At 47.2% G+C, this 16,496-nt stretch overlaps 1 protein-coding gene across 3 annotated transcripts in view; it reads left to right on the top strand.

Annotated features, from left to right (window-relative positions):
• Positions 1 to 15,980, top strand: part of FNIP1 (folliculin interacting protein 1) — a 70,319-nt gene extending 54,339 nt beyond the window's left edge. For all 3 annotated transcript variants that reach the window (XM_056348762.1, XM_056348760.1, XM_056348761.1), the window contains 7 exons: positions 3,348 to 3,494; positions 5,472 to 5,641; positions 7,007 to 8,432; positions 8,799 to 8,967; positions 11,010 to 11,207; positions 11,594 to 11,709; positions 12,698 to 15,980. In XM_056348762.1, the coding sequence (XP_056204737.1) occupies positions 3,348 to 3,494; positions 5,472 to 5,641; positions 7,007 to 8,432; positions 8,799 to 8,967; positions 11,010 to 11,207; positions 11,594 to 11,709; positions 12,698 to 12,776 (2,305 nt within the window). In that variant the 3' untranslated portion in view covers positions 12,777 to 15,980. The remainder of the gene's footprint in view (positions 1 to 3,347; positions 3,495 to 5,471; positions 5,642 to 7,006; positions 8,433 to 8,798; positions 8,968 to 11,009; positions 11,208 to 11,593; positions 11,710 to 12,697) is intronic.
• The last annotated feature ends 516 nt before the right edge of the window (positions 15,981 to 16,496 follow it).

Here is a 16,496-nt window from a genome sequence, read left to right as displayed (position 1 = left end):
CAGGAGTCCTGCGGGCTCCCTGCGTGGGGGAGCCCCGCTCCCGCAGTCATTGCAGCAATTACTACTGCCTTTGTTTTCTTTCCCCTTTTTAAGGAAAAATCATCTTTGGAAAGAAGCGATGAGGATAGGGAGCAGATGCGTATGAATTAAGTTTTTTAAACCACTGATTTTTTTCTTTTTTTGAAACAATCTCTAAAGAGAAGCTAAGCTTTGCCATTATATTGCAACTCTTAAATAGCAAAGCAGCTCTCACTGCACAGTGCTGAGGGTCAGGAGTGCTTCCCTTAGGGAGGAAGGGCGCTGCAGAGGGATGCTCTCATCCACAAGGAGCCATCTGGCTCCTTTGGTTTGTACAGCGCCAGGGAAAGATGTCTCAGACTGGTATTAAAAACCAGGAAAAAGGCCGGGGAGGTTTGAGATGTATTTGGGTGAGGGTGAAGCAGGTAGCAGCGTGACACCTGATCTGCCGCCATGCCATGCCAGGGGCGGCTGCCGTGGCACTCGTAGCACCGTGAGTGCCGTCCTGTCTGCAGGCAGCAGGGTTGCTCGACTCGGTGCCATCTGCATCTGCAGAGCAGCAAACCCCAGAGGGTTTGCAGGAGGGATTCTGCTCAGGCCTTCATTTTTGTATGGCTGGGTTGTGCTTTGTTGGGTTTCAAGCCGCTGTTGAGTGCAAAGCAATTTCCTGCAGAGCTCCCCCGGCCCCCTGTGCTGGCTGCACCCATTGCTGGTGCTGAGGTGCCCATCAGTCCAGACTGGAGTTCTGCCTCCCAGAAGCATTTCCAGATACAAATCGGTTCAAATGTACCAAAACCCTCAAAAGAACAGTCCCTCTCGTTAACTGAACTTTTCCCTTGCATGCCACTGCTCCATGCTGGCGGGGGGTGGGGAGGGGAGGCAGCAAGCAGAGGGGAGGGGGCTTCTTGCTGCAGATGGCTGAGGGGTCTTCAATTTGGTTTTCAATGGTTGTTATTTTTTAAATCCGGGTAAATTCCCTGTAGTGTTTTAGGGTTTGTTGTTGGGGGGGGGGGTGTGGGGCTTTTTTTTTTTTTTTTTTTTTGTGGTTCTTTAAGAAACTGAAGGAGCTGTTTCCCCCCGTGTTTGCAGAGCTGGAAAGCTGTTAATCCTTGCCCTTGGTCTGTGTGCCATTGCTGCCTGCGCTGGCATGGAGGGTTCCCTGCACTGCAGTCACATGCCTGCTGGCCACCGGCCAGGGCAATCTGATCTCTCTCTGAGGAAACACTATCAGTTGCAGATGCAGCCAGGGTTACCAGAATAGTAAATAACGAATCACAAGACTCGGTCTATCTTTTCAACAAAAACAAATATTTTAATATATTGGTTTTAGCATAGAAGTCGTTTCTTTTTATCAAAACAGCCAAGCTGCAAGAGGCTTGGCTTGGGTTCGTTTGCATATGAAGGAGAAATAAGCTGTATTTTACCTTAAGTCGTGCAATTTATTTTCAGATTCTAAGGTCAGCTGTGTGGGGGGATATAAGTTTCGATACTTGTTTAGAGCTTTGAAACTCATGGAGCTTTGAAGTCCCTGGATTTGGGGTTTCTCCCTTTCTTTGGGCCTCTTCAACATCCATCCATCCATCTGTTAACGGGCTGTGAACAGAAAGCCTTCTCTTAATAATCCCACCTCTAGTCCCAGCTTGCTACTGCCATGAAATCCTGGTGTCCCCGGAGACCCTCCGGTTCCCCCACCCCGGTGCGGCAGTGCGGTATCCCCGGCTGCCTGCCCCACTGGTTGACCCTGGCAGGACTGCCGTGCCCAGGTCCGTAAGCAGGCTGTGCTTCCCCCCGAGAGAGGACCCGCCACAGAGGGTAACGTAGAGCAGCTCCCAGGCTGCTGGAAACTGGCCCCGCAGGCAGCAGGCCCTCTGGGTGCTGTGTTCTGGTAAGCATGAAACCTGAGTTTGCCCCCTCTCCAGCCCACTGACCATTCTTCTGACTTTCCTCTCATGTCTGTGGCAGTGGGGTGTCTGAAAATCTCACCTTTGAGCAAGATGGGGTTGATTGCAAACACACAGGATGGATTTTGTACGTAATGAAAACTGATAGAAGAAATAAGGCAGAAGATGCCATTGTCCTCCTCACCGCCTTTCTACCTGAGCAGTCACGGTGACCTTGGCACAGTGCCTGGTCACCTTTGCTGCCCTTTGGGGAGCTGCTCTTGGGGGGGTCTTGTCACTGTACAGCTGCTTTCTTCTCTGCCGAATACCCAGGGAATAATTCCTTCCTGCCCCTTGCGCCGGCGCCCTTGCATGCTGCTCTGCTGCTGACGTGCGGGGCTCTCACTTCCCAGGGAGTTTCACTTTAAACACTAAACCACGAAGATTTGGCAGCTGCTGCTCCAGTGTGTTTGCCTGCCTGACATGCACAGCCCTTGCTTTACTGCTGGAAGTGTCGATAAGTTTTTAGCCAAGTGTATCCATAGAAGGTCTTTACAAATCAAGGATGGTTCTAGGGATAATGTAAATCTCTGTCTTGTAAAACGAAAATACCTCTTCTAGAAAAAGTAGTGGGGAGAAACCTGAATTGATCAGTCATTTCCTTTGTTGTTTTGGTTTTTCAGGCTTATACTGTGATGAAAACGCAGGTTCCCATACTGTCATAGCAGAGGCATTGCACTTAAACGCCTCTAAAATCTAAACTAAACTATAGTTTTGTTTTAAGAATAAACTGGTGGGGGGTTAATCTGGTGCTTTACTGCAGACCTGAAGTTTTAATCAGACGTTTACTGTCCTCTGTAGAATCAAAAAGGATGTGGGTAGGTATGTAATCCTGGAAAACCCTGGGGTGACTTTGACTCTCGTATGCTGTATTCAAAGCTAAAGAAGTAAGCTGGCCCCCCTGCTCTACAAATCCATGCTTTGGTGGGTTTGGCCTGGAGATACACCTATTTTTTAAAGCAAGGAGGAAGTTAAGATATTTTTAAAAGTCAGATACACATAAACTTGCCGTAGTCGTTAAATCAAGCAGAACTGTGGGAGGATTTACATGTTTTGAATGAAATGGCGAGAAGGCAGGGAGGTAACAAAAACTGATGTACTTCTCCATTCGGCACAGGGCAGCTCTTGCCCTCTGACAGTGAGTTGTTGCTGTGTTTGGGCTCGGTTTAGGGAGGTGCATGAAGAACCTGTGAGGCTTCACTCTGAGGTGGAAGGGTGAATTCATGCGATTTAATGAACAGCACAGTTTGGGTAATGGTTGATGAGAGAAAACTTGTTTCTGATAGGAATGACAGCTGGAACTGAATGCTGCAGTAAATTCTTTGAGTTGGGAGTTCTGCCTTTCGTTCTTTTGTTCACTCTTCTGGATTTTTTGGTTTTGTTTTCTAGAACAACTATTTGCAATCTGTACACGATGCCACGCATTGGGGAGCCTGTCTGGCTTACTATGATGTCGGGGACACCAGAAAAGAACCAGCTTTGCCACCGCTTCATGAAGGAGTTCACTTTCCTGATGGAAAATGCTTCTAAAAACCAGTATGGTGGATTTTAGTTTTTAAGTTATATATGTGTTTATGCCTTGTTCTTTCAAACCAATTTTTGAATTGTTTTTTAAAATCCTGGTAATCAAAAGAATCAAAAGACCATCCAGAAATACCTTCCTTTTAAAACAAAAAAGAAATCAGGCAGGATCTCATTAAATGCCTGCTTCCCCGCAGTCCTCTAAATGTCGGTAGAGGCTAAACATTTGAAACATGTCCATGGGAAGCGTGTGATGGGTGTGTATGTCTGGAAGGGGATGAACGTACCTTATGAAATGCATTAATCTACCTTTCAAAATCAGTTATCATATGATGAGCAAGGTTAGACATTCAGTTCGGGCCGTGCCTGTAATACTGTCTGACCGCAAATTGCTCTTAAACCTGACTTCTGTAAAGTGCCACTGAAGAAATGGTGTGCTTCGTTAGTGCTCATCTTTCTGCCCTCAGGACAAAGCCGTGAGCAGTTGTTAAAAACTGAGAGAGAAAATGTTCTTGATAAACTCAGGAGAATCTGATAAATTTCCTCCTTTGTCAACACTTCATCCTCTTTCCCCAGGGCATGAATAGAGGAAGTTTTTAAAGCGTTTGGCTCCACTGAAGTCCTAAAACAAGCACAAACATGTGAAGTTTGAGTGAGAATGGCACTGAAGGACCAGCTGTTAGCTCATGGGAAGCTGCTGGCTGCGGAGGGGAAGGGGCTGCTGCTCACTGGCTTCCAGCTCGGCCGCCAACCTTGTCCTCTTTTCTCTCCCCCAGATGGGAGGGTGACCGCTGGTGGTCAGCGTGGTCTGCCTTCTCCTGCCTCAGTGCAATGGGAGAAACCACAGGGAGTGCTCAGGGCTTCAGAGGTTTTTTCTTAAAATCATCTCCTGCTGCAGTGGAAGCTTTTTCCTGGGATTGGCCCCTTTGGACCCTGCCATTCTGATCCCTATACATCTTTGTTACATTTACATGGTCATTTGTTTGGGTTTGCTTGCTTTATTTTAAATATAGTAAGATTTACACTGACAGAAGCAAGAGGAAAATCGAGCCCCATATCATTTCAATCCGGTTTTAAATCTCCTTTCCTCCTTCGGCTGTGAGGCAACAGTGAGGAAACGGCTAAGTTTAAGCTGCAGGGTTCCTGACGCTTGCAGACTGTTCAGATGACGTTATTCTGAGGCTCGGTGGCCTTTGTGCACCTGAGCTGCTGCGGCGTCTGCCAGCACCATCGGTCGGCATGCGGGGGGCTCTGGGGCTGTGCTTCTGCCTGCTCCTGCCAGGAAAGGGCTGGGAAGGAAAGTCTTCCCTCCATGGAGCAGAAACCACTCTCAGTCCTTGCAACGACTCAGATAGTTAACTTTTGTCAGAAAGGTTTTTCACCTTACTTGCTTAGCTAGTGAAAACTGCTTTGCCAGTGCAAGGACACAGCCTTCTCCGGCTGAGCCAGAGAACTTTGGGGGGCTGTGTGTGTTATTTTTGGAACGAAGCAGCTGTATGTGCTGAAATCACATCACAGTTAGACGAAAGAACACAGCACCCAGGTATTTTACAGGTTTGGTCGCAATAGACTTCCTTCTCACCAACAGTCACAGATCTTAAGGGTTTAGGATCTCAGTGTACAGAGGCCACACAGTGCCGCGGTTTTCTTACAGCGAACAAAGTAAGTTGGTTTTGAGATGTTTTACAACACAAAGCTTGCAAAATAGGAAGTCTCATAATTATTACCAAACAGAGGAACTGAGATGCCACAGTTTTAAAATATTTCATTTTACTTTAAATTTGTGTTCTAAAAAAGAGCTTTGCAGGGGTGGGAGGGAGGGTACATCCCTCCCTTCTCCCCCCAGAGAGCCAAGACTGAAGGAATAATCTCTGTTGACTTCGTTAGGTTGTTTCTGCAATCCTTGATCCATACAGGCTGTAGAACTGCTGTCAGTTTAACATCCTGAGTGTGTACCTAGAAAAAAACCTGTGTTGAACATTTTGCTTTCAGGTTTTTACCAGCTTTACTGACTGCAGTCCTGACTAACCACTTGGCCTGGGTCCCTACTGTCATGCCAAACGGCCAGCCGCCTATAAGAATCTTCCTGGAAAAGCATTCTTCCCAGAGCGTGGACATGCTGGCCAAAACTCACCCGTACAACCCACTGTGGGCACAGCTCGGTATGTGGCAAACATCACTAAACCGTCCAAAGCTTTATGTAAATGGTATGCGCGTGGTGGGTTTTATGGATGCTTGTTACTTCCCCCCACGTTAATTTTTGGTTTAATTCAAAACAAGACAAAAGCGCGTATTTCAAACTTAGAGGTGGTCACTGTATTTTTTTATATGGGCCCTAATTTCTTAAGGCATTATCAATGATGAAATGACAGCCAAAAAGTAAAGACCTCTTCAGTCATCTGTGGCAGATCACCTAAGTTAGGTCAGCTGCCCTGGTGATGATGGAGGATTCCAGTCCCCCTCTGGTCCTGCCTCTGTAAGGAAATCGGTTCTTATTTTGGGGGATGCTGCTATCAGTAAGCCTGGCTCTCGAAAGAGCCAGGCAAGAAGATCCATCAGTTGATAAAAATGAACATACCCTCAATACAGCAGGCAAAGGAGTGACGTAGTACAGGAAATCATGACGAGGCAAACCCTGGGTAAGGTCTCAAAGACTAGTCAGTTGAGTACCTGGTCATACTGTCTTCTAATTGCTGAGTAGAGAAGGGGAGATGAGCTTCCTACTTCCTGGTCAGCTCGTCCTGCTCTGCACACAAACTCTCATGGAATTTGGTTAGGGAAGGGAAAGAAAGGTTTTGCGAGGTTGCCCTATTCGGGTATAGGCAGGAGTGGCCAGGGAGTTGGCAAGAAGAGTTCGTTTCAGACCTCATGGGACTGAAGGGATCCACTGTGGTTACATTGGCTTTCGAGGCCTCTTGGATCCCTCGTCCCTTCATCCCTGTTCATGCCGTGCCCTAAGACCTCCAGAACAGCACATGCACAGGCACTTCTCCAGGTGAATCTGGAGTACAGTCAAAACAATGCATGGCAGAGCTCAAGGGGAGGGAGGGAGGAGAAGGCTGGGTTCAGCTGTGCACCCACCACTGCCGCTTTTTGCCCCGGTCCTTGGCATTAGGTTTGTTTCTCCTTACAGCTTTCTCTTTGTGGGTAAAAGTTCAGCCCAGTTTCCAGACTGTCCAGGGTCATTCAGAGCAGATGCCTCCTCTCTCTTGATGGCTATATAAGGAACACAGGAGACAAGCCTCCAGAGCTAGGCACTGAAGTTAGGTGGTGCGAACGCTCCCTAATGTGCAAGATCAGATGTCTCCCTGACCAGTGTGTCACCTTACATACGATACCAACAGCATCTTTGAGATTCTCTGTATTGAAAACAAAATAACTAGCGTAGCTGTCATCGCTCTTCTGCCTTAGTACTAATTTTTCTGTTGTAGACCTGGCCTTTGAAAACTGGCCACAACAATTGTCTGTTAGAAGAACAACTTATTATAAAGGTGGGAAATAATTATCTGTTTCTTTTCCTGGTTTAGGTGACCTGTATGGGGCTATTGGATCACCTGTGAGATTAGCAAAAACAGTTGTGGTTGGCAAAAGGCATGACCTGGTACAGAGGTTGCTTTATTTCCTTACTTACTTCATCAGATGTTCTGAACTTCAAGAAACGCATCTTCTAGAAAATGGGGAAGATGAAGCCATTGTCATGCCTGGAACTGTTATAACTACCACGCTGGAGAAGGGAGAAGTAGAAGAATCCGAGTATGTGCTTGTCACAATGCACAAGAACAGGGGCAACTTGCTACCAGCGGAGGCTGAAGAAATGAGAACTCCCAACTGTAGCTGTAAATACTGCAAATGTCCCGTTTCCCTTGCACAAAACATAGAAGGTGTTTCGCAGCAAGAGAGAGAAGACACGCAAAGCACTCCTAAGGTAGAGCTGGAAACTTCTTCAGATGAGAACAGAACTATCGTTCCTGACGATTGCCAGGAAGATGCTGTTGATATTAATCCACCAAGATCCTGCCTGGACACAAAACTAGAGACCGTGGTGTGCGCAGGGTCAGCTTCACCAGAAAAACGTGTAGTGACAGAATCTGGTTTGGAGCCAACAGCAAATGTGTGGAGGAATGAAGACTCGCTGGAATCGGGCAACCAGGCGGTCAGCGTAACAAGGTCACCTGGCATTGCTGTGGAGAAGAAGCCACCAGATAAGCTCTTCTGCGATGCATTTTCTTGCAGTGCTGCCGAAGCGCAGACAAAGGTGACTTTCCTCATCGGAGATTCCATGTCACCTGATTCAGACATCGAACTCCGAAGTCAGGCAGTAGCGGAACAAATTGCTAGGCATCACAGCCCGCCAGCGACGGAGGAAGGAGCGTCTGCTGATCAGAACTGTGAAGCTAAACAAACTGTCGAGGACCAAAATAGAGACTGTGGGACAGCTGAACCCTTTCCTGAAGTTGCTAGTGAGCATCAGAGCTGGAATCCAAATCCGTACAACGCCGAGAGCATGAGTCTGTTTGACGAGTATTTTACTGATGACAGTTCAGTTGAAACCCGGACTATTGATGATATTCCAGGGCAAGCAGCTACAGACCTTCTTGCTCACAACAGTAGTTTAGACTTTTCTAAAAAGCTGTGTACAAAGACTAGCAAACCACCTAGCGAATTTTGTAAATTTATGGACTCTGTTCGACAAGAGACCTACAAAAACTGCTTTAATGAGCAGGACCAAAGAGAGAAAATCTCTATTCGCGTCCCCCATGGGGACAGAGAAAACGTGGAGAAAAAAGTTGCCCCAGGAATTGATTGGGACATTCCAAGAAATGAGAGTTCAGATAGTGCCCTGGGTGACAGCGAAAGTGAGGATACAGGTCATGATCTAACTAGACTAAGCGGTAACTATTATGGAGGAGAGCAAGAAGATTGGGCAGAAGAATACGAGATTCCCTTCCCTGGGTAAGTACTATTAAGCAGTAATAGAGCCTAAAAAAGTTAGAGCCTCTTCTCATGTCACATGTTTGGAGGAACGTTGCCTAACTTGGCATCAGTGGCTGGAAGAGTATCTCCTGCGCCCGCTGGTCGTAGAAGAATATCGAGGGATCAGTGGTCTGGAAAAAAATACGAATGATGTATTGTGGTCTTGGCTTGTTTCCTTTCCTTCCACAATGGGCTGACTGCAAAAGCTGACTTTAAACTGTTGCTTTTTAAAAAGTGCTTGAATGGAAGTTAGAAGAGATGTGATAGAAGTGAAAATGCAACCTCTCTGTCAGCTGAATTTGTTGTTTGCAAATTGTATGTGTCTCTGATACACCTTTCTTGCAGGTCAAAATTAGTTGAAGTGAACTCTGTCCAGCCCAGTATCGCCAATTTTGGAAGATCCTTACTAGGTGGCTACTGTTCATCTTACGTCCCTGACTTTGTTTTGCAAGGAATAGGAAGTGATGAAAAGCTGAGGCACTGTTTGGTGTCAGATTTGTCTCACGCTGTGCAGGTAATTAAGCTATATTTGGTAAATGTATTTGTCACAGTAGGGAAAGGCAAATGTTTTTGAATGTACATACCTGCTGGAAGTGGAAATATTTACTGTTGCAGCCTCTTCAGGTTTCCCCAGTCCCAGGTCACCGATTTTTTTCCTCTCTCTCAATTAACATCTGCAAAAACACGGGTATTTCACTGCAAATCTGGAGCACAAAAACTTAATATTTCCACTGAAGCCAGCGGAGAGGTTCATGCCCTTGGGAAGACGGATCTCTGTGCTCAGCCTTAGAGAGGAGTCTCCTGTAGGCATGGCAGTCTGCTGGTGGTTGCACACCCACGCGGTGGAATGATGTTAATCACAACCAGACGCTGAGGTTGCTGTGCCGATCTTCCCGGGCACAGTCTGGCTGCGGTGGTTGTGCAGAAGCTCCCTTTGCTCCCTCCTCTTCCCATGCACGTTTAACCAGTGTGCTGCTGCTTGCGGGGCAAAATATGTTACCTGTGGTGAAGCCGTCAGGAATGCTTAGTATTTGGGGACTTTACTCCTTTTTTAGGATTGTAGTCAAAGTGTCCTATAGTGTCGGCTGGCTTTGTCAGGAAAGGAGAAACCAATATGAAGGTAATTGTCCTCAGGGGACTCGCAGTTCTCGTGTGTGCTGGCAATCATCTTTTCTCCACGGAAGCATTTCCTTAGATGAACTGGGGCATGACTGGGAAGCGTGGCATTTCCTACCCCTTTTAAAGTCATCAGGAGACGAGGGGAAAGCAGGCTGTCGCTGCAGAGTGTGATTGTGCTCCCCTCTAGTTTATTCCCGAGGGAATGGGGAAAGACCCGTGCACAGACTGGTGAGCAGTCTGCTTCTCTGAGCGCTCCCCTGGGAGCCTCCGGAGTGTCCCCTTCTTCCCCACCTCTGAAGTTAAGGCTGTGCACCACACCTGGAGCCCGGCCCACCTTACTGCCCCCTTTCCTTGTGCCCGGCCCCGCAGGGGGTGAGTGTGCTCCCTGCATGGTTGTTCTAGGGGCTGTTTGAAACCCTTGTGTTTTAAGCCGAATGTTTAAACCATTTGCAAAGTGTAATTGAACTACAGGCAACAGAAGCAGCAGTGTGAGGTAGCTGCTGCTGTGAGAGAGATGTGTCTGAGACATAATGGCGAGGCGCTGGCACGGGCTGCCCAGAGCAGCTGTGGGTGCCCCATCCCTGGCAGTGCCCGAGGCCAGGCTGGACGGGGCTGGGGGCAGCCTGGGCCGGTGGCCGGTGTCCCTGCCTGTGGCAGTGCACTAGGCTGGATGGTCTTTAAGGTCCCTTCCAACCCAAACCATTCGATGATGACGATAACCGAATTGTGGTGCATGTCCATCAGGAGATTTACATTTCAATTGCAAAAGTCAAAGATTGAGAGGATACAAAAGGACCGAGCACCATTTTATATGTTTAACTTAAATAGTAAGTGCATCCCAGCCCGCTGTGAAGTCCCTGTGGGACTCTTTGGAAGGAGATGCTTCCTAACAGTCAGCCCCAAAAATGTGCCGGGGAAGGGCAGTGGGGTTCCACATGCTCCCCCTTTCTAAAACCCCCGTGGTGTGGGCTGGCTGGAAGCAGGCAGGAGCTGGGCGCAGGCTGGGTTCCTGACTCCCTCTGCCGGCCTTCCCGTAAAGGGAACCAGTGACAACTGGGAATAAATCCAACCGTGTTAACACAGCCTTGTCGAACAGCAAGTTGGATTTTTGGTACTTTCCTTTTTAGAGGTTTAAATTATCCTTCAGATACGTCAAAACTCTTTATATCAAGTATCAAAAGATATAATTGTCAGCCAGTGACACACTTCCAAGCCTGGAAGAAAATGTAAAATGGCAACTATCCTCCTAAGACTGTACCTTGCTTCCAGTAAAGCTCTGATTTTAGTAGGTGGAATGCAATGCTAGCACATGTTGCTGTATTTTAGATGAAGCAGTGCCTGGGATGCTATCCCTGCTATCCAGGATGGTGATGTTTTGTGAAAGGACCATTGTCATTTGCCATTCTCAGGGTTCTGCTATTCTTTTTCTGTTTCTAGCATCCTGTTCTGGATGAACCGATTGCAGAAGCCGTTTGCATTATTGCTGACACAGACAAGTGGACGGTGCAAGTGGCCAGTAGCCAGAGGCGAATGATTGATAATAAGCTGGGAAAAGAAGTGTTAGTCTCCAGTCTCGTCTCCAACCTGCTTCATTCCACTCTTCAGCTTTACAAGCATAATTTATCTCCAAACTTTGTAAGTATGAATGACAATCGAGTGAGCGGTGTTTTTAAAGCATCCTTTCACTTCACAGGTTAAAGAGGTTGTAAGGTTCTGCCTAGTTTACATACCCGTAGCTGCAGTTTTCATAGCCAGTGCGTCCCCTGATGTAACTCTTTGAGCTGTCTGAACACCACTCTGTAGCCGAGACAGCTGTCTCATTAATTCTGTTTTAACATGCAGTCAAAGGCTTCTGCTCAAAAGTAAGAGTCTTGCCAGTGAATATCTTACTAATTATTCACCTAGACACGGCCACGGAAAAGGCAATAGATGTATGGGGTCCGCGGTGTTCTGCTCTGAGGTGGGTGCGGTTTGGATATGGCGCTGTCTCCTCCCTGACACAACTCCCTTTGTCTTTCTAGTGTGTTATGCACCTGGAGGATCGGCTGCAGGAGCTCTATTTCAAAAGCAAGATGCTGTCCGAGTATCTCAAGGGCCAGATGAGAGTTCACGTCAAGGAGCTGGGCATGGTGCTGGGGTACGGTCACAAACTCGCTCCGAGCAGCGCTGCCCTGCGCGTCCTGGTGCCAAATCCTCTGCCTGGGCTTGTTCTAAGCACAGCGAAACGGATTCCTAAGTGGGACTGGAACCGTAGAGTGGCATAAATCACCCATGGCTGCAGGCTTCTCCCTAGCCAGTGCTTGGTCCCGAGGATCCCCCAACCTTTCTCTCTTCCCTCCGGGCAGGAAGGTGGGCTCAGCACTCCAGAGCTTATCAGATTCCTTCCTTAGTTGGTCAGTCAGTGCTCGACAGCGTGGGGCACCTGACTCCTCCAGGTTGACTTTCCCTACGTGGCAGAAAACACCCTCTATGTCATGTAAGGCACATAATACCTCTCTGTGGGTGTGGGGCACAGGCAGAGAAGCTATTTACGGGGTGTTTATAGGAAGGATTTGAGTATCTTCTTATGCAGAGGAGTACAGGGTGGTCAGGCGGGCACACGGAGCGTGTGTGGAGCCTGGAGATGGGGCAGCAGCTGCAGCGGGGTGAGCTGCCGCACAGTGCCAGGGCTTCCTTGGGAGCTGCAGACGCAGCTCAGCCTAGTCCTCTGCTCCTGCGCTTGGCCCCTCAGCTATTGCTGCCTTTGCTTTGAGAGGAGGAAGGAATCTGCTGGGTTTTCTCCCCCCGTCTGCTTTCTCACCGGTTTGTTGGCCCTGTGGGGAAAAAACCACCCGAGCAGGCGGGTGGGAGCCGGGGCGGCGCTGGCGGCGCAGAGCTGTCGCTGTCAGCGTGAGCGAGGGGAGGCAGGAGCAGGGTGGTGGCTGCGCGGTGTAACCGCGCTGGCGCTGCCGTGGCACAGGAGCGCGACGGGCTTCCCTGGCGTGGGGAGCGCCCGGCCACCCGGCGCAGCGTGCGCTGGCGGCCCGAGCGCCGCAGGCTCGGCAGGCGGTGCGGCCGCTACCGCGCGGGATCAGCCCAGCTACGCTTCGGGTTAGGTTAGACGTGACTCTTCTGCTTCCTTCTAGGATTGAATCCAGTGACCTCCCTCTGCTGGCAGCTGTGGCAAGCACTCACTCTCCGTATGTTGCCCAGATACTACTTTAAAATGCCAGAGGCCACAGAGATTGACTTTTTCCCCCCTCTGGAAACAAAGTGGAAGGCGAAGTTGTTCTGGCTCCTCTCTCTTTGATGCAATTAAAACAAACTGCTCCTGGAGCCGCAGCACCTCCATATATGACTGCACGTTACACAGACAGTTGGAGACTTTCCCTCTCCCACTTGGTCATTTATAAAAAAGGATAAAGGAAGAAAAAAGAGAAATGAGTAAGCCTAAGATTTCAGCCACAGGAAAGCGAAGATTTCAGCAAAAGCTGAAGATCTGCATTTTTTACCAGTTTCTACCACAATGGCTAACTGTACTTTATATTGGGGAATGTGAGGAAGAACTGCTTTGAGACATACGTGATGCTATCACCAATTACAAACTTAAGAGAATGCAGCAGTTGTCTTCAGACTGGCTTCTACTGATTAGGACCTCGTTAAGATCCGTAATTCTCAAGCTGCAATGATTTGTAAACAACTTCTATTTTTTTCATGTCATAGTCAAATTCTGGATACTTCCCAGAGGAAGAACAGGGGTGGGAGGGCTGGTTTGTTTTTGTAAAAAGCTTATTAATGTCACTCGGCTCCAAAATTTATTTATGATCTTTGTCCTGGGGAGAGGGAATAACAGGGGTGGGTGGGAGGGCACAAGGAGGAGGGAGGAAGAGGCCAACAGACAAACCAGCGATGGAGAGTCTCTTTCTTGGCCAGATGTTGCAACCAGTATTAAATGTTTATAATGTTTAAATGTTGCTTTATACTAAGTGATGCTTTTCTTCCACAATGTAATCAAAATGTAAAAAAAAAAAAAAAAATCTAAAGAGAATGTTGGCTGAAAGTTCCCTGTGGGGTCCCCAGAATGACATGACTATTACCTCTAACTTTTTTATGGTCTATAATGTTCTTGCAACATCATATTCTTTTTACAGCAGTCAGTCAGCTATTGAAATAATGAACTAGAAATAACTGTACCAAAGCATTGGGGAAAAACTGAAAAGGCTATTACCCTTAATTGCTCAGGTAACTAATTGATATATTTTTTAAAACCGTTCTACAAAAACTGAACATTGATTACACCATAGTATAGTAATATCAAAATTATTTTTTCAAAAATATACCCTTGATGCAGATGTCTCTAATCCCTTTTCTACTCGCTTGTGCGATTACCAGCAGGAAATGTTGTTTATTTTATTCTCGGCATTTCTCCTTCACTCAGCCATCACTGTTTTGTCATTGTATATACAATAGTTGTACGAATAGCTGATGGACCCAATCTGGTGTAAGTAATGTAAATATACAGTGGTAGGTGGATTATGTTTTCAAAGGCTCTACTACCTCAGTTTAACTGGACACTTCATTATAGGCTTTTCTTTGCGTATTTGTCCTAGCAGCCAATTAATGTTGCTGATTTTTAGGGTCTGTTTTCATTGATTCTCTTCGGTATATTGCAATTTATGGTTTATCCACAGAAGTCGGAGATACGTGTTCACTTGGTCGCTAGACTCTATAAACAGTTCTAGAAATACGTCATTCTGTAATCATCTTTTCAGTAGTGTAGCACACCTGCTATTCTTGTTTGCAGAGTTATTTTAAACACAAATCTATTTTAACCATTTGATAAACTTGAAAACAATAGGAGAGATCCCTGCCCCACCACTGTCAACAACAAAACTCTCCTCCCTTCCTTTCCTGGGGCCAGGATTTCACCTGGAGTGGTTTTTTTTTCAGTAATATTCAAAATCTGTAATGTAAGGACTCTGTTCCAGGAAAGATCTACATGGCAAACCCCCACCCCTTTCCGTGTAGTACCGAGTCTGTGTCAGTAAGTAAACCAGACGTTAATATAGGCAGTGTCATTTGAAACTTTTGTATATAAAATCTAACGCTGACTGCTGCAGGGAAGAAACTTGTGTTTAATTCGTGATCTAAGGATATGTTTCTCCCCTATGCTTCAAATGTCCTTTCTTCACCACACAATGATGTTACACCTGGCTTTTGGAAGGAGCACAAAACATAGGGGCCCAGTGGTGTAAACATGTTTTTGATGAAATACAGGATTGAGCTCAGAACATGAATTTTTAACTCTTTGCTATGATACGTTATATAGCTGATAGTTCCGATTCTGAGCGTTGTACATAGATTTGCAGCTGTAGCCTGGTGATGTCCGTGCTGCCGGGCTGCGTCACGGCGCTGCCAGAGGAACGCGGGGCTGGGCTCCTGCCCTTGCCGCCGGGGGGGCTCCTGCACGCTGGGCAGCGCCGCACTGCGCCCTGGCGCCTCCCGGGACTCTGCTGATGATGCACCTTTGCAGGAAAACACTCTGTTCTCCTCCACGTAACCTCATTAGGCGACTTGTTGGTATCGCTTCGAAATGGATTTGACTCAAGAAAGGCCCTTGCGCAGCTGCGCAGCTTAAATTGGTATTAACTGGAGGAGGAAAAGGTGGTGGGTGGTGGGCATCCTTCTCTGCTGTCTTCTGCCTAACACAGCCCGTTAACGTCATCGTAACGGTGTGTTCAATCAGCCATGGATGAACGAGGCCACCGATGCGGCTTCCTCGTCACCCGCTGGCCGGTGCCAGCCCCGCCGAGCCCCAGCCCCAGCGGCGCTCCTGGTGCGGGGGTGGCCGAGCAGCGCCATGGTCCGGCACAGCCAAAACCCTCGTGCGATGGGAAGGTTTTCTGTAAGTTAACTTGTCGGGTACGTGAACAACACGGTACGTATGTCTGTCAAATAATACAAAAAGGGATCTTTTACAGGACTATAGCATCGACTTTTTAAAAGTATATTGCGATTGTTTTATGTGAATAGAAAACTAACATTTGGTTTCTTTTTTCCACTATTACCAATCTCCATTAACATGTCTTAATTTTCTGGCTAAAAACTAAGTGTACTAGGCACACAAATTAGCAAATTTGTTTTTGTTGCAATTGGCAAACACTGGGCTGCTAAGAACAAAAAATATTTAAAAGAAAGGATTTTACACCTTGCGTATGTTTTCCCCATTAGTTATTATAGGTGTTTTATGACAATTTTTTGCTTTCTCTAAATTATTTAGATGGTGGTACTTGTAAAATGCTGGGTAAAATGTACATACTTGTTACCTCTTCTGTTTTTGTATATATTTCCCAAGATGTGCACTTGTATTATAATAACCATTCCCAATTTTAGGGGAAATTTGTGCAATAAATACAGTATGTCAATTTACTTCTAGTACATTTTGTGTCTGTTTTTTATACGCATAGCATGAGAGTGTTGGTGAGTGTTTAAGCTTTAACCACCGCAAGCTGGACGTCTGGCTGCCCGTATCACAGATGCCTTTTGAGACCTGCTGCCTAGCACTTAAGGGTGCTGCAGCCGTTTTATTTGGAGTCTTTCAGGGAATTAATCATTTCAAAGAGGAACTGGTGTTTGAACTTGCTGTCCCTTCAGCTGTGAATGTTGTTGGCCTGAAGAAAGCGACAGCAAGGTGGGAGGCTGGTCCTGGCCGTCTGTACTGACGCTTGGCTGCGCACGAGGAGAACAGACGAATGCACAAAGCCGCGGTCGTCGCGCGGGTGGGTGCGGTCATTCCTAAAGTTGCCTGCAAAGCGGTTGGTCACACGGGTCGAGTGTAATTCCTCATCTGCAAGTTACCGGGTTTGTGCCCATCTCCCCAGTTACAATCCCTTCCCTGTCCCTCTGGGCCGCTGCAAATGAAGGTTATCGAGAAGTCTTTGTAAG

Source organism: Falco biarmicus, chromosome 8, assembly GCF_023638135.1.
Source record: "Falco biarmicus isolate bFalBia1 chromosome 8, bFalBia1.pri, whole genome shotgun sequence".
Lineage (NCBI taxonomy): Eukaryota > Metazoa > Chordata > Aves > Falconiformes > Falconidae > Falco > Falco biarmicus.
The sequence above is the reverse complement of the archived record's forward strand: the minus strand, read 5'-3'. Positions and strand labels throughout refer to the sequence as shown.